Consider the following 18389-nt stretch of genomic DNA (forward strand, 5'->3'; position numbering starts at 1 on the left):
AGTTTAAGAGCAGAGGGAAGCACACCAGGCTTCAATCATTAAGGCCATTTCCTATACTCTCATGTCTTCATCCACATTACTTACATTAAAAACCGCAGAGAACTGAACCTCTAGGCTACTCTGGACTCTTGGTATAAACACAGATTTAATTTGGGTAAATTTCAAGATGCCAATCAAGAATTAAATTTAAAATACTGTGCCTTGTAAGAATATCCCAATCAAGCATGACTTTAATCTGTGTGGTTTTGGAGGGTTTCTTAGGGATTTTTTTGGTTTGGTTTGTTTTTGTTGTTGTTGTTTTTTTTTTTTTTTTTTTAAGAGATTTCTTAGATTGCATTTGACAGCAATGATATTTTAAGGTTTTTTAAATGCGAATGGAATACTATGACAAGGTACTACCAAAATCATTCCTGTACATGGGAAAAGTTGTCTCGTGAGTTATAGGAGCCTCACACCCACCCTAAGTATTATTATATCTCTTAGTGGTCTTCAACACCGTTAAGACACAAATTTCAGCTGGACTGAACGTAAAAATTGGGCAAATTAGATAATCATATCAAAATGGCTCCTCTCTTTTTCACCACTTGAATACACGATGAACATTTACTGCACTCCCACACTTAAAAGAGCCTGAAGACATCAAGGAAGAGAGTCTAAAAGACTGACCATCTGTAATTTTCTGCTACAGAAGGCTAAAGCGAATCAAAAATGAAGCTGCTAGAAGATGCTGCTCATACCTGTTCCTAACAGATGGGATAGAACCCAAGTTCCAACATATCAAACATCTGAATGACTCCATGCGACTTGTCCTTTCCCGTACGTGCAGAACACAATTTAAAGTATAATAAAATGGACTTGTACATGTAGTTAAGCCTAGAGTCTAAATTGCTAAACTGGGAACAGATCCCAACAGCAACGTACCACAAACATCACAAGCAAACAGCCACTCAACTGCAAAGTAGTAACAAGTTAAACACTTGAAGAACTATAGCTCTTGAAAGCAGAGACGTACAGGCAGGCGTATTTTAACATCAAATTATGTGCATGTGCAATTTGGAGTAGATATTAGTTGAGATACTAATTTTCAGCTCCCTCTCCATGGAACCACGCAACGAAACGCAGAACTAGCCATGCTGTCAGCAGCTGTGTAGATAAACTTAAGTTCTACATTTGCAGCAAAGTCCTCTTAAAAAAAAAAAAAAAGCCTTCACAAAGAAGCCTCTTTCAGCCTAAGACTTAAGTCCCATTTTCCCAAGCAAGCCACTACTGAACAAAGCAAGTTCTCCACAAACTTAGCCAGACTGCGCAGCTTCTATTTTAGATACTCCTGAGCTAAATATATAATTGAAGACTGAGTAGTGAGTCCAAACCTACTTAAATATATGTATTTTTATATATATTGGGGGAGAAGGGATGCAATACTAAAACCTATGAGCTGTGAGTCAGCGGAAACAGGGATTGCAATTTTACCTGCAATACACAAGATCTTACCTCAACCGTTTCAACTGTCCACTCATCTACCTGTTCCTTCTCACTACTGCTGAACTGAGTCTCTGCCATGAATTGTCTGTTTACATACTAAAATAAAAATAAGAAAGGGTATGAAAGTAAAAGTAAGTGGCATTAAAGCTATACAAAATGACAATCTTTCCAGTGAATAATACCTCAGTTGATTCAACTTCAGTTGGTTCAGTAAATTCTTCCGCTGGATCAGGTTCTGTAAGAAAAATATATCATTTATGTGAAAAAAACACAGCAAACCAAACATCATGTTACAGACCTGGAAGATACAAAGTTAGATGAAAAAATCCCCTCCTAAAACCGTGGAATTTTCAAGAAGTGTGATGCATGTTTGCGGTCGTTATTTATCAAAAACGTTTACTTTAAAAACGTGTTATAGACTACTACTACACAGGAAGTACAGCTCGGTATAAGAATGAACAGACAGGCTTTTACTCCTGAGTGACATTAATACCTAATATTAGAAGCTTGCTACTTGTTAGGGCATGTGTCACCTTCTCAGACATCTTCAAGGGGATGGGAATTTGATTAGATCTGAAATTCGAGCCTCAATATTGCTGACTTGTACAGTTAAGTATCTGCTGGGTGCAGAAACAAACCCAATGCTACAAGGCAGATGAAGAAACTCACGTCTCAGAATTAAGAAAATAGTAACAATGGGATATTACAGAGAATTAAGGAATAACAAGGATTTTCAGAGTTTTGAAATAAATTTTTTTAAAAAAATTTCATATTAAACTCTTGCTTTGAAGAGTTATGTTTAATTACCCTAAATTTCAATTTTTTCCACAACATATTCAAAAGGGAAAAAACATCATGAATCTTTTCTTCAAGGTTGGTACCACATTCTCAGTTTCTTAAGTATATAAGCACACTCCTTGCTTCAAAAACTCTTCCCTTATGACAAAGGATTAAGCTGGCGGAAAGACTGAAAAGTGGAAAAGCCTCAGGCAACCAGAACTTTAATCTTCTATCATTTTAATACTACAGACAAACAAAATTTTGTTTATAAATCATAATGAGAAGTTCTGCAGGAAAAACAAAATCGGAAAAAGATGATTTTCATTTGCATAAACCTGCTTCTAAATAATTTCATTGTTAGCCTGGGTTCTTATTTCAGCAAGTGACATACCAGACAAACAAATGCTGGAAGATGCGTTCAAAACCAAGTACTACTAAGCGACTTCATTCGTTCATTCAGCTGATGCTCCGCAGCAGAACAGTTAAGTCTTTCCTTGCACATGATGGAAGAAATTTATGATGTGATGTTTAGAAAGGATCACGGTCTCTCAAAAGTAGCTGGCAAGAGTCAGCCTTACAGAACGCTTCCTGGAAAACAGCTCTGCCTCTCCCTCCCCATGGCTCAGAGCAGGGCTCAATGAATGTCTGACTGCCCCTATATATGTTGCCTGACCAGAGGTATAACCAATTATCAAGAAATTACATTTCTACTCGAAACACCAGCACACCTAAAGAATTCAGAGACAAGTGGGTTTTGCACTTAAAACTGCATTTGTAATTTAATCATTCCGATGAATCCAAAGAAACAAGACAGTACAACACTAACAAACATGCCAGTCACAGGGGATCTTCATACTCTTACCAGCTTCTGCTACAGTGTCTTCTACTGCAGGTGCGGGTGCTGCCTCTTCTTCCTCACATAATCCATTCTGATGGTTATGGGTGCTATCGAAGTAACTAGTTTGAAGAATACGTTCAACAATCTCCTTTAGTGCTTTATCTAGGAAAACGGAAGAAGTTAAAGATTAACAGTAATTCAATCCTAATAATCTTTTCCTTCCTTCCCAAAGATCCCACATAAATTTTATTACCCTTTTGCTAGGAAGATGTTGCTGGCCCAAGCTAGTCCATGGACACTACTGTTACAGGATTTCTTCTGTCTTACTAGGTAATATTAAATAAATCAATAAATAATCCACTTATGTTCAGAAAAATCTGAAGGGTAAGGAGAATCTTAGGAGAATGTAATACTCTTCAGAAGATTTGTGAAACTTCAAAGTGAGGTAAAGTTTATGAATTTAATTACCATACTTTTATTCCTGTTATTTCAAAAATACCCAATTGCTTAGTTTTCAGTTTGGAAAGTTTTAGACACTCGCTAAAGTTTTAACTGTAACTGATTTATTTGTAATTTCCTAGTTAAAGAAAATCCTCACTGTATGGCAATTTCTTATGAAACTACTGTGAGTACAAACACATTTATACAGGTAATTCAAGAAGGTTCTTTCCCCCAGGTGAAGTGGCTCAGAACAGCCTTTGTAAGCGAAACAAGCACAAGCCTGCACTCAGTGCCTCAGATGAATGCTGCGGTGTCTTAACACAAAACAAATCAGCCACATTGGCACGGCAGCATTTCTGACTGTCTTGGCCAACAAAAACCAAAACAGACTCAAAATGGAAGATTCACAATGCAGGTCTGGCATGCATAATCACCGTATGAATCAATATGCACACACGAGCACAGAAATACAATAACATTCATCCCTATTATAAGACAAAGCAAACCAGCAACGGCTGCCAGTGACATCACTAAAAGCTCATCCTGAGATCCAGATACAATATCCAGCACAACTTCATCCAGAAAGAAAACGACTAGGTCTCCAAGCGTACATTAGCTCTCTCCCAAAAACTATCCCCATACCTCCTCCTTCCTCCACCTCTTCAAAAAAGTACGTGGCCCATCCTTTGAGCTCTCACAAAGATCTAACATCACAATCACTTCAGACTTGAGTTCTCGCAGAACAAATATTAATTTAAAAAAATACCAACCTGGTACATCCTCACAAGATTTCATTTCAACAATATAAACAATTTGAAGTTTCTGATTCTACCACTAACAAGCAAAATCGTACAATTAAGGCCACAGTATCTTACAAACTCCTGTGTATCACTCCTTAACAAAGCAGGTTAGATAACTATTGCAATACTATCATTTCACTTTCTGTGAATAGAAGACAAAAAAGTCTTTCAACAGCTCAGTACTACTCTAATATAATAAGGATAATTGAAAATTTTTTAAGAGGGGGAAAGCTGTTAGCCATTTTACCTACGAAAAGGTATACTATTGCCTAAAACTTTTGTATTAATTTCCAATTAAGAGACTTCAAAATTCCCCAAATTACAAAAACCACAACTGCTTAGCAGAGACATTTTCTTAAGGTGTAACGTTAGAAGCTATGTGTTTGTGAAAATTCACATTTCTGCAAGAAAGCAGTCCATCTGCATGATCACACCCTGATTTACAGAGTTTATCAATCAAATGCGGCAAAAGCAGGATGCTTTTTGCAGGAGACAAGGGGAAACAGAACGTCACGCTAAATATGACCTAGTACATAAACCAGCATGGCCTTATTATTGACAAAGCTCCTTGTTCACACACACATTTCCAGAAAACAAAGCATTGCTACTAAGCACCACCAGCAGCAGAATACTGCTGAAACAGCAGGAACAGACCAAGCTAAAATACTGAGTAACGCTGCATCAGGAAAAAAAAAAATACACCACACAGTAAGCTCACACTTCAGTAAGGCACTCTGTTACAGTACAGCTAAGGTCTGAAAAAAAGTACCTGCTCTAAAAACTCAGAAAGTTAATTAACTGCCAAAGTTCTCTTCTATCAGACACTGTATTTTAGTTCAAGCAAGTTCAGTGCACTATCTCTTAATACAGAGACTATACTTACAGGTTGTTCCACAAACTGGTTTCTCCTTCCCTTCCAGTAAGTCCCACAGGTGAACAGATGCTTGCTCATACTGCTCATTCAACCTTAAAAAAAATAATTAGTAAGGGTTAATTTCTTACCAAGCCTTTAAATTACCACAGTACAAATATGTCCTTAAGTGACTGACAATTATAAAGAAAAGTACTTTACTGCAAGCCTACCTCATGTTCATGTCTCGTTCGGGGTAAACTAGCTTGTAAAACTCATCCAGCATTGTCAGTTCCTCCTCTGTCAGTACTGGCACTCCATTTGATCCTTGTTTCAAGTCGTTGCGCACTTCGTCATCACCCAACTTGTCCAAAATAAACTGTAGCTCTAGCACAGTCTTTAAACGCTTCTGCTCAGCTTCTTCTCTCATCAGTTGCTCCCTGCGAGCTGTCTTTTTAATTGTTTTCTGGATCTGTTTAAAATGAAAAGAAATTTTAAATTGCTTGAACTTAGATTCTGTAGTGAACTCAGGGGAAAAAAGATAGATTTGAAATGTCTTTTATTGATGAGATGGATGTTGGTGTTGAACTGTCACTTATCAACCTATTATTACAGCAGAATAACCCATGAAATTTGAAGAATACGCAGTCAAAACCCTGCAAAGTAAGACAAACTTTAAAATCAATACCACAAATCATGTTCTTATTTGAAGCCTGTACTTCATGACTTACAAGCAGTTAAGTAGCTACAGTTACTATGTCTAAAGCTTCAGACACAAATGTGCCATTTCGAATACGGTCAGCTTGCTATTATCTGCTTCCTTTAAGAATTATTATGTAAACTCTTAAAGTGATTTTGATCTAGGTGAAAGTACATAAATGTAAAAAATTAACTACCTTTTAAACATTATGGCTCTTTACAACTCCTGGCTTCCATAATTCAAGGGGGACTTACAGCAATTAGAAAAGGTCTACAGAGGAGGGCAAATCATATGATTAAGGGGATAGAACAGTTGCCTTCCGAGCAGAGCCTAAGACTTGGGTTCTTCAGTTTGGAGGAGTAAGGGATATCCAGTAAGGGTGGCCTTTCATAAAGGCCACAAAGGCCAGCAGATAACATGAACAGAGCGGTTATTCACCATATCCTGTGATAGCAGGAGGCATTCATTGAAACTAGTAGGAAATCAGCTTAAAACAGATAACCAAAACAAAAGTACGCTTGTTTCTTACACACCCTGGAAGAGAACTCACAGAATATTTTGCAATGAAAGGCTGGGGAGATAGACAGTATGTTTGAGGGGGAATGGATGACAGATAATCATCAGCCTTGTACTCTACACAGGGCCTTCTACAACTGCTGTCATAATGCTGGTCTAAACCTACAGGATGTTTCTTCCATTCTTATTTTTAATCCAAGCATCTAGCATCCAAAATTCAGCTTGCTCACTTTCTAACTATACAAATCCTTAATCATTTTTTTCAAAAAAATTAACGTGTTACAGCAACTTTCTCCATCCGAAGCATCTAAACTTTATTTTTTTTTTTAAATCAAAGACATATCTTAACATAACTGTGTGATTACCAACTCCAGTCACAAAAAATTGCTACCAAGTTTGAAAGCAGAGCACCAATTTGTCACTCCTGTATTCACTTGATTCTTTTAGCAGTCAGCTGACTGGGGAAATATTTCAGGACAAACTCGTTCAAAGAAAGTTCTTCATTACTAATATTCCATAAACATACATGGAATCTGATGCAAGAAAAGCAAAGGAATACCTTGGCTTAGAAGCCTAGAAACTCACAGCCACACAGAATGTGAAAAGCAGTTTATAATGTGAGGATGCTGATGCCCTTCAAATTATCACATAGTCTGTTCACAAACTTAATACACTATTTAGACCAGTCTGCTGCACTAACATCAACTACACAATGAATTCTACCAATGTTGCTACTCTTTCCAAACTCATTAACTCTAACTTTATTACTGCATTTACAATCTTCCAGTCCTGTAGAATGGGTTACGCTTTCAGTTTGCCCCACAATTAATTCTTCCTTGCAATGATACTGCAGAGGTCTAAAGTGCATCTTTTTGTTTGCAGCTCTTGGCACAAGAAACAAAGCAAAGCTGCTTATATAAGCAGAACTGTCTATTACAGTTTTAGAACTTATTCTTGATTCCACTGTTATTTTACATCCTTGATAAAACACCAACCCAAAAGATTACCTGGTATTACTAGTATTTAGTTAACATATCCTTTATGAAAATAGTATTAATCTTGTCCCATACTGCAGTTTCAGACTGTATTTGCAATTAAAAAGACAGAAAGAATCTTGAAAAATGAACCACAATGTTTTCAGTTGCTGAGACTTGATATCCTATGGCAATACTAAGAACTGAAAACCCTCAGCCACTTGCCAAAGAAGCAGGACTGTGAAATCTCCATTTTCCTTTAAGAAAGTTTTACTATTGGCAGTAAGTGGCTGATTATAATGTTGCATGACAAGCCTGTTTTGCCATCACACTGTTTTCAACAGTTGTGTTTTGTCAGAAAGTTACATTATTTTTGTTCCCATACATTTATGCAGTCCATCAGAAAAATATTTTAGATATAGTCTTCAGAAAACCTGACACGAACTAGTACACAGAGCAAAAGAGACAAACATACAAGACATCATGAGCATTTCATCTCTGTAAATAGAGGCGACCACTGCATCTAGTATTACCTAAAGACAGTTCAAAGCCTAAGTGTTTGGTATTGCAGTCAATAGCCCACATTGCACCACTTGCTCTTTACTTACATCTTGGCTCAGAGCCATAAAACTCCTCTGCAGTTCTTTAGCAAATTCCAGATTATTTGTCACTTCCTGGTATTTTGACACCGCATCCTTAAAAAAAGAAAACACAAAAGTAAACCATCACAAATAGAACAAAATACATACTTCCAACAAAAAAGTTCCCACATTTTCAGTTCCTAAGCGAGACACAGCATCCCTGAATGGGACTGCCTGTAACAATGTAAGTCAAATTTTGATTTTCACTGGCCAAAATACTGAAAAGACTTGTGTATGTCTTTAGGGCCTCTAATTTTTTAGATAAATATGCTAAAGCATATGCCTATATATGCTCACATGCATTACATACTAGTTTAATGTTTGGCTTTAGCCAGTTTCTGACAAAAACTAACTGGCAGGCCAGGGGAATGGGGGAGAAGAGTAATCTGGCAACTCAAAACTGCTCAAGAGAGAAATGTGTGAGAATTGATGCACTGTTACCTTGAGTCAGAGCCAAAAATCAAAATGCTACACAGACCATAATGTTCCCTTTTCCAGAAATCTGTATCATTTGCTATTTTCTTAAATCTAATATTCTGATTTGCACCAAAGCAATCCAAACTCATTAACCCAACTTTGCAGTACTGAGAAATTACTGAGTCAGCACAGGGGGGAAAAAAAACAAAAAAAGAAAAAAAAAAAAACCAGCTGAGACATTTACACTCCTGCTGTGACAAAATTAATAATGGATATGTTCTTGGTAAGAACAATTGAGCCAAAGATAAGGTAAGGTCCTACTTTTCTTTGAAATGCAAGGAACATGAACTGTATGTGCTTTTTTTTCCCCTTAAGGATTTCTGTTTGTAATATAGCTGAGATACACATATACACTGGATGATCTACAAAATTCATCATTCTCAGATGATTTGTAGAAGCAGAAGACAGAAGTGATGGTAACAAATAGTTCCGGTATTTCTCCAACCAAAAAGAATTTTATCTTTATGAAGTGTGGTAGTCAAGCTGTGGTCTTCATAAAACTAAATTCCTAAGTTCCCTCCTCAATATGAGATTTCAGTTCTCTTCCTCACTCAAATAGAAAACGTCTCATGGTTTATTTTCAAAATATGCCATTAAAAAATAAAAATCTACAAATCAGTGATATTTCAGTTTTTGGCTGTCACAGAAGAACCAAAGAGAAGCCTAGACAGATGAAAAGACCACATGGACCAAGAGAAGCAGCTAATTCTGTTAACTGTCAACAGCTGCAATAGTTGCTTTTGCTTCTTTTTCTTCACTCTTTTCAATGTTAAAAATCATCATCAAAATGTTGTTGATTACTGAGCATCTGGTAATCTAAGTATCATTATGCATGTTTGCACCATACAACTGAATTTAATTTGGTACTTGCTTTACATTTACTACAACTGGAAAACTGCTGTTGAGTCAGGCTCTACAATAACCTACTTGAAGCACCAGCCCAAACAAGGAGAGAGGCAGCATCCATCCAGTAAGCCCAGCTTATCTAGAGCGCCACATCTGCTGCACTGACAGCTGTGATATACACATGGATGCAGCTTATTTTCAGAGCCCTTCAAAACTTGGTCTAAGCTACATCTCTAACTAGACCACACAGTATTTACAAGCTACCAAATGACTAAGCTCCTGAAGATCTCCCTGGGCACATTTTCTGCAAAGAGAAGGATGATGTCCAGAGAACCTCTAAGGTATCATTTAGCACTTTCAACAGTCCTAGGTTATAACACGTGCCAGCTTTCACCACAGCTTATTTACAACCTAACCTCAACATACATAAAGCATTACAACACATTCATCCTACCCATTCCTCCAGTTTCTGATTCAACAGAAAAATTGAGGCATTCTAGGTAAAAAAAACTGAGGCCAAGCCAGAGCTCAGAAAAATCTAGCTTTTAACAAGGGGAAAGAGGAAGTGAAATTCATCCCTTCCTTCCCCACAAAGATCACAAAACAATTTAACAGAGATCTGGTTAGTATTTTTTTTTTCATTTTACCAGTTGATCTTGATTCAGACGTTCTCCTTTGTTCATTCGTTCCTGGTAATCATCAAGTTTGCTCTGAAAAGAAAGAAAAATGCTGTTATGAGGAGCCAAAATCAGGTTACTGCTTTTTTCTACTTGTGCTAACAAAATTAGGTACTGTAATATTACAGTCAACACGGACTCTAATACATTACACAAGCATGTGACTTATGTGGAAATAGCACCCAAGAAAATTTGTCTTCTAGGTTAAAAAAAAGTAAATATTTCCCTAAGAGACAAGTATTTTAATGTTATTTGGCTACTACAATACATCTTCACAACCAGTCTTAATTTCAGAGGAAATATACATTCCCCTTAATGGGGAGAGTGCTCTCAATGCACATTTCCTTCAGTCCAAACAATAGAGCTGAACTCAGAACTGAGTCAGAGCTTATTTCTACTGTACCACTACAATACCAAAAACATGACTGCAAAAAAACACTGTCAATGCTAATAAGATTCAGAACTGTAATTCTTTGTACTTGCATCAGTTGAGATAGTTTTAAAGAATTTAAAACAGTTTCTAATCCTTTGTGCAAGAATGCCCACCAACACAATACATATTAATAGCTCTAAAATATTTTTGTTCAAGAGCATTAAGATTTCTTTTTCATGGAGAGAACCTGAAAAAGGAATCATTAGGTTAATTTTCAGCAGGAATGGTCCTCTGATCTGCTTAAATGCAAAACCACGCAAAACACTGACATTAGCCAAAAGCAGGCAAAACATGCATGCCAGAAGCGACAAAGAACCTACAGGTTAAGTAAAAAGTCTGTAAGAATAACATAACTAACTATTAAGCTCTAAGCTTTCACCGTTTCTGTATTATCACATATGCTTGTATTTTTTATGACATCTACCTTGGTCTTATTAAAAAAGCCATTAAAATGAGTCCCTAACAATTATCTTCCCAATCTCAATCTAGCACAACAACATGAAAAGGAAAGCAAACAGAAAGACTCAATTAATTTTGAACGTAAAATAATTAAAGCCCTGATGCAACCACTGTTCCAGAGTTTATAGTTGCCACAGAACGATGGGGGGGTTTGCTGGTGGTGGGTTTTGGGGTTTTTTTACTACTTCTGTTTCAGGACATTTCAGTTAAAATATTTTACTGATATTTTTCTAGCTAATTCAACTTCTATGCTCAATTTCAGGCCTTCTGGAAAGATCAGAGTCTGTAAGACAGTTTAACAAGAAAGCTTCTCTTACAAAGTATTTGACGCCCAGCATCACTTACTGGAACACGTAATCACCCTTATGAGACTTGGTCCTTTTGATGTGAGATGCACCAACACTATTTCTTTGACAATCCTACAGGTTAGATTTAACATTTAACTACTTCATATTTCAGTGTATCAGAGGCAGTAATGGCCTAGGAGAAGTCAAAGAAGAACTTCCTGAGCTCCAAAAATATATTACTGGGAATTTCATGCTGGGGAAGGACACTAGCAGAGTAACGGTTGTCAAATGCAGCAGCCACAGTTGGCACTACATAAAAAAAAAAAAAAAACCCTGAAAAGCATTTGGCATATTGGAAACCTACCACAACAGGAAATAAAGTCATTTTACTCCTATACATACGTATTTTAGAATAGATGAGGACGTGGTTGGACAATCACAAAAGTTGTTTTTGTGATTTAAGAGGTCACAGCTGAGCTGTGAAGTCTAAAAGGGAGGGTAAAGAGCTCAAACACTGCAGTGCCCCAGTGCGAAGCCAGCCAGGTTAACTGGAGCCTCTGCTGCTTAAGGTAGTTTAAATCCTACAATGAACTGGCTTTGCAGACAAATTTTAAAAGTTCCTGCTTGCTCAAGCCACTTACTCCCATGCTGCAGATTACAATTCCCTTGGTCACACTGATGCAATTGTTTGTGAGGCCGTGCAGTAATGCTAATATGGGACAGTTTAAACAGTGCCTACAAAAATGCATTTTAAAAAACCCCCCCGATTTCTGTGATGCCATTTCCAACACAAACCCGTAAACAATAACATCAGTAAACCAAACGGGACAGAACATCAAATCCTAGGAGAACACTACTTAGATCAACTTTGTTGAAGAAACATGTATTGCAAAATTATGCTGCAAAACACTCACATAATCCATTTTGGTGACTAAGGGCATAAGGGAGGGAAGAGACAAAAATATCCCAAATAACTACAACTATTTCTGCATAATTTTTCCATTCAGCCTTACTTCACCATGGTTGTTATCTTCAGATTAAGCATATTGCAATAATATATTCAAACAGCGAATAAGTTTTTCTTAAATGGTCAAATATTTTTAGGTCTAATGTAAATGCTTTGCTCATTTTTATTCAGCAATTTATCAACTAAAAACCAATGGGTAGTATGTCTAACCGTTAGGAATAGAAGAAAAGTTACTTCTCACTTTTTGTTCCTTAGTAACATTCATATCAGAAAGGTGGAAGCAGAAGAAAGAAACCCCTTTCAGCTGCAATGCAGAGGACAAGCACATGTGTATTTAGTTACATGCTATCACAAAGATTCCAAATGCCAAGCAAGCATTTTCCTATCATCCCAAAGACAATGTAAAATCCAAATGCTGCATTAGACAAAAATATTAAGGAAGCAAAATGCTTTCTTTTCAATCTGTACCGTCAACTTGCAGCAATCTAAGAGCAGCATTAGTGCTGTAAAATAACTGCAGTAAAATTCCTGCTTAGCAACCTACTGCAGTGTCTGCAAGAGGTGAAGATCTTAATTTTACCCGCCCTTACACAACTTCATCCTCACTCATCATGGATCTACATCTTGAAGTATAAAAGCCAGGCCAGCAGAAAAAAACATGCAATAATCAAGTGGCAAAGCGAGCACACAAATTGTCTATTAAACAGCTCATGAGTCAGCAGACCCCAGCTCTGCAGACAGCAAGCCACCGTGCTTCAGCTCTTTTTCCACCAAGATACCTGAAGTATTTTGGAGTTCCCTAAGAGAAAAGTACTATACACAGGCTACTGGGGGGAAACAGGGAGAAGGCTGCATTGTTCATTGCTTAAATATGCCCTAGATTTTATTTTGATAGGAATACGAAATCGAGTTACTTTATGGTAACAGATACCTTCCCCTCACACTCAAGTTCTCATTACCGTCTCTGAATTGCCTCAAAAACACCATCCCAAAGTGAAAAAAAAATGCAGTTACATGACACTAGCTTCAAAAACAATACCGGTTTTAAAATGCCTGACCACTCAGCTGTGCTGTTACAGTAATTTACAGTGCTGTGCTATAAACTAGACCACTGGAATGATCTGATTAAAAATAACCCTTAAAAAAAGGGGGCCAGGAGCAGGAGGGAGGTGCTATATTTAACCACATAATTTCAATGGTATGTTTTATACCAGTTACAGAGGCACAAGTGTATATGACAAGCCGCAAGGCGGAAGGGGAGTGGGTAACCTCTTCAACCAGCTGGAGTAAACATTTTGTACTGCACACTTCACTACAAGCAAAGAAAAGATGGAGGAGACTACCGCAAGTCTGTTTTCTGAGATCTTTCACAAAACACGTTATCTTTTTAACAGCATTAAGCAATTAAGATAATCCAAAATTTAAAATAGCTCCATTATACGCTTCCCGCTGAAGCAAAAGAAAAGCCAAGCTAGAAAACAGAAGTTTATTAACCTGTTTAACATTTGTACATTGTAATTTATTCACCCTCCATCATCTCCACGCTCATTCATCAGTTTAATTTCTCAGCAAAGATTGCACAGAAATCACTACAAAATAAAAATACAAAAATAAAAAACTAAAACCCACCAGTCTTCCCATTTCCTCAGAAAAACAGGCAGAAAAAAAATATCAAAAAGGTAAAACACTTAAACAGGAATGAAACATGGATGTTCAGAACATCTCAAAAAAACCTCACAGCTCTTATGTTCACTGTCAGGGTTCACTTCCTCTCCTATCTACATACCTAACAGAAGTCCCAAGAAGCTGTTTCAGTCCTGAGTTATAACCAAGAACACGTAACGAAGCATTTACATCAATACTCTAGAACACAAAACACTTACAGGTCTTCTGTTTAAGCTGAATTAATTTTTAAAATAACAACTGTAAATATTCTTGCGGGTTTTTCCCCTAAAGTCTGTCAGTTTGACAGTTTAGAAAAAAATACCTTTCTTAGTTTTTAAGCAGGTGATAAAGACATACCGATTCTGAGACTGCAGTCTCACGACCATCTTGCCCCAGAGGACACTGATCACAAAGGGGTATTCTCCTGCTCCCCACATGCCAGCAGGGGCAGCCATATGGCCAGGCTGACAGCTGGGGCAGGGGCCTGATCCCACCAAACACTCAGCCACAGGGATACGGGACCCACTCCTTCCCAAAGAAACGCAGAATCCACGGGTGTGTGCAACCTTCACAGTGTACACCTTTTAAACTCAGATGCATCGACTACAGAGAAAAAAACTGCTTCTTCCATAACCTGGACTAAATTAAGCCACAGATGAGTGTAACTCCTAAAAGTTTTGGTGGCTGCATATATGTGTTCTCTTTCCAAATCGCCATACAGTATTCCCTATAGACACTATGAATCTACAGGTAAGTTGACTACACAGAGAGACCTAGATTTTGTTCTACTCATCATTAACATTCAAAGTGAGTTACTTTCTCAACAGCAAGTGAATTCTAGAACATAAACTGGGTTCTCCCAACACATTCTGCAAATCTTTCTCTTCTGAAAGAACAAGAAAAGCATCAACCAAACATCAAAACAGCATCTGAAAAAACTTAAATAACTAGAAGATCTTTCACAGCTCGTAGGAGTCATCACGTATCTAGTTATATGAGAAATAATCCCTATGCTACATAAAAGTTAAAAACAAAACAGAGCAAGATGAAGCCAGAATCACAGAATCGGACGGTTGGAAGGGACCTCTGGAGATCACCCAGTCCAACACCCTGCCAGAAAAGGGTCACCTAAAGCAGGCTGCACAGGAACGTGTCCAGGTGGGTTTGGAATGTCTCCAGAGATGGAGACTCCCCCACCTCTCTGGGCAGCCTGTGCCAGGGCTCTGCCACCCTCACAGCAAAGAAGTTCCTCCTCCTGTTGAGATGGAACTTCCTATGGTCAAGTTTGTGCCCATTACCTCTTGTCCTGTTGCTGAGCACCACTGAGAAGAGCCCGGCCCCATCCTCCTGACACCCACCCTTTCAGTATTTATTAAGTGTTGACAAGATCCCCCCTCAGTCATCTTTTTTCCAGACTGAAGAGACCCAAATCCCTCAGCCTTTCCTCATAAGAGAGGTGTTCCAGTCCCCTAATCATCTTGGTAGCCCTTTGCTGCACCCTCTCCAGCAGTTCCCTGTCCTCCTTGAGCCAGGGAGCCCAGAACTGGACACAGTACTCCGGGGCGGCCTCACCCAGGGCAGAGCAGGGGGGGAGGACGCCCTCCCTTGACCTGCCGGCCACACTCTTCTTGATGCACCCCAGGATGCCATTGGCCTTCTTGGCCGCAAGGGCCCATTGCTGGCTCATGATCACCCTGTTGTCCACCAGGACTCCCAGGTCCCTTCCCACCGAGCTGCTCCCCAGCAGGTCACCCCTAACCTGTCCTGGTGCGGGGGGTTATTCCTCCCCAGGTGCAGCACCCTACACTTGCCCCTGTTGAATTTCATAAGGTTCCTCTCTGCCCAAGTCTCTCTGTATGGTGGCACAGCCTTCCGGTGTGTCAGCCACCCCCCCCCCCAGCTTTGTGTCATTGGCAAACTTGCTGAGGGTGCACTCTATCCAGTCATTGATGATTATATTGAAAGTACGAAACACCAATAACGTGACAGATAAACCTGCTTGGTTTTTAAGATACAAAGCTTGGTTATACAAAACTGCTATCAAAAGAGCTTTTAAAGAAAGATTTGGGCTTTCAATACACAGTTTCAAACGAATTCTACAATTTCTTGGTTTCAAAATCACGTTTTATTTCCAAAGATAAATTTGAAACCAAGCTTCATAAGGACAGTTTCTGGAGACACTCACAAGCCTTGAACATCCGAGTGGCCCAAATAATGGTGCACAAGCACTTAAGAGTGGTGCTACTGATGGGCAACTAGAAGTGTGGCGCTTCCCTGCTATCATTAGCTGCACCTACCAGAATAGAAATCTGATCTCAGCTCTTACTATAGGTTTGCAACTGTCTCCCCTATGGGAAACCCAACACAATATTCAACCAACTCAGATTAACTTGACACATCCATCTACTGTTCCAGTGAAAATTCTTGTGCGATAATGATAGAGGCACTTTTTAAGTATTCATTTTTCAACCCAGTCAGGATTACACTTATTTGAAAATTCAGAGATGGGCTGATAAAGCCACAGCATCTAAGCTACCAGTTATAGCTAAAATGTGCCATCTTTTTAACCCTGTAACACCAAGCTCAAGTAATGTCAAGTAGTTTAAGCTAACATGTTTACTTCATCTTTACAGTTGTCCAAGAATAATAATCTTTGTGACCACCTGCCCATACCTTAAACCATGTCGGCAAATGAGAGATTTTGTCCCTCTTACAGAACATTTGGTTTTAAAAACTGTTTTTACATAGCTCATGCTATATTACACAAGTTGAAAGCAAAAATAGCTTGTTTTTTTTCAGTCATTGTATCAAGACATGAGTTCTATCTAGATTCCAATTGGCTTAATTTGGAAAAGTTTTTCTCTCTAAAAACCAAAAAGCGGAAGAGGCAGGGAGAAGAAAATGCAGGTCTTACTGAAGTATTTTCTCCCAGGGAACCTGGAGAACTGGTAAGATTCTAACCTCAGGTGCCCAACAAAAACCTAGAGGAGTTCATGCAACTTTTAAATTAAGTAATCTTGTCAACATATACTCAAGTCTCTTTGAAGGTCTTGTAGAGAAAATACCCCTTCAGTCACCCCCTCCCACGCACAAATATCTAGTCATCTAAGAACAGAGGAAGAAAACAAGATAGCACTCCTATCATTTCCAAACATAAAGAGATGAAGAGAACACAGACATTTTCAGGCCATGTTTTCACATGCATTTATGAACAGCAATTCAAATTATCCTAGTCCCTTTTAATACATTATTCTTTCAAATAATGAGGTCACTTTCAGTAACAGAAAATGAAAGCATAACCAAGAATCTAATACCCCTAGTTTATACAAAAACATTTAAAATAGTGTAGTACTAAACTCTAAGTATTTTGATTTGAAATTGTGTGCTGTTATTTTGATGGCCACATCATGTTATCCTCAGAGTTTAGAAGGAAACATGACACTAAATAATTAACTTCAAAAATTCTAATTTTGTCATAAAGAATGACCTTTCCTCAACTAAAAGCTGCACGTACCATTTAAAACCTAAGATGGTACCTCTTTATGGAGCAGTTCTTTTTCATCCTTCAAAAGCACGTGTCTAAGTCAAGAATATTTTTGTATTTGTTCTCAAATACAAAGCTCTCAAAATCATCTCTACTGGCCTTTGTTATCAGCTGCTGATAAAGAAAGGATTAAATGTTCAACTAAGCAGAAATTTTCAGTGAAATTTACTGTATTTTTCACCCAATCCTGCCTGTGCAGTATGCAGTACAATTTTGCTTTCTGGATAATTAAAAAAAAATAAATTCTAGTCGAAAGATTCAAAATACAGGAAAAAGCCATTAATTTGTGTACTTAAGTAAATTTATCAAGTAATAAAATAAAAATACCAATGTCCAAGTGTACAATAAGCTTTGTGAAAACAAAGGACCCTAATTGTTCTCTTTATTAAAGAATGTAGATTAACTGAAGAACTGTTGATTCCCCCAAGGTAGAGGCTTGAGACCACAAATTCTGCTTTCATACACCAACGACAATATATCACGACTTCTATAACATTTACATGAGAGTCCTACCTCAGTAAGTTTCACAACTTCTTCAGCCCATAAAGTTTGAACTTTTAATTCATCTGTGTGAGAACCCACCTAGCTTTTCTTCTTCAAGAGCTAGCCTTTGGCTTTTCTTTTTCAAGCCCGTGCTGTCTAGCACTGAATACCTCAAAAAGAGATGCCCTAAGTAACTTTAAGGGAAGGATCTTTCAACAGAAGCCATTTCCAGAAAAAAAAGGGGCTTTGTCCCATTTTCACTTGCCACGACACCAATTACAGAAAGTCATGACAGCAGCCACAGACATACACACAAAAAAAAACCCAAAACCTAGGGCCTTGTTGAGACCAGCACCGCCAATTTTCACTCTCTTCTGCCAGAATAATAGCCTCCCACATATCCTTCTAACTTAAGATTCTACGAAAGTAGACCAAAAGTCCAAATAGAATGGAATGGCTAGTCCAAGTGTAAATTAGGCGTAATTTATTTTAAAAGGTAAATAAAAACACTACTAGAAAGGAAAGCTGA

The 18389-nt window shown here is 38.0% G+C and overlaps 1 protein-coding gene across 4 annotated transcripts in view; it reads right to left on the reverse strand.

Annotated features, from left to right (window-relative positions):
* Nucleotides 1-18389, reverse strand: part of CAPRIN1 (cell cycle associated protein 1) — a 37687-nt gene that overhangs the window by 16715 nt on the left and 2583 nt on the right. For 3 of the 4 annotated variants that reach the window (XM_063333694.1, XM_063333690.1, XM_063333691.1), the window contains exons 3-9: nt 9993-10055; nt 7990-8076; nt 5425-5663; nt 5225-5307; nt 3125-3262; nt 1665-1717; nt 1492-1578 (exon numbers count right to left, since the gene is read on the reverse strand). In XM_063333694.1, the coding sequence (XP_063189764.1) occupies nt 1492-1578; nt 1665-1717; nt 3125-3262; nt 5225-5307; nt 5425-5663; nt 7990-8076; nt 9993-10055 (750 nt within the window). The remainder of the gene's footprint in view (nt 1-1491; nt 1579-1664; nt 1718-3124; nt 3263-5224; nt 5308-5424; nt 5664-7989; nt 8077-9992; nt 10056-18389) is intronic. The other variant, XM_063333693.1, reaches the window with a different exon arrangement.

The sequence above is a fragment of the Chroicocephalus ridibundus genome, chromosome 4, assembly GCF_963924245.1.
Source record: "Chroicocephalus ridibundus chromosome 4, bChrRid1.1, whole genome shotgun sequence".
Taxonomy (NCBI): domain Eukaryota; kingdom Metazoa; phylum Chordata; class Aves; order Charadriiformes; family Laridae; genus Chroicocephalus; species Chroicocephalus ridibundus.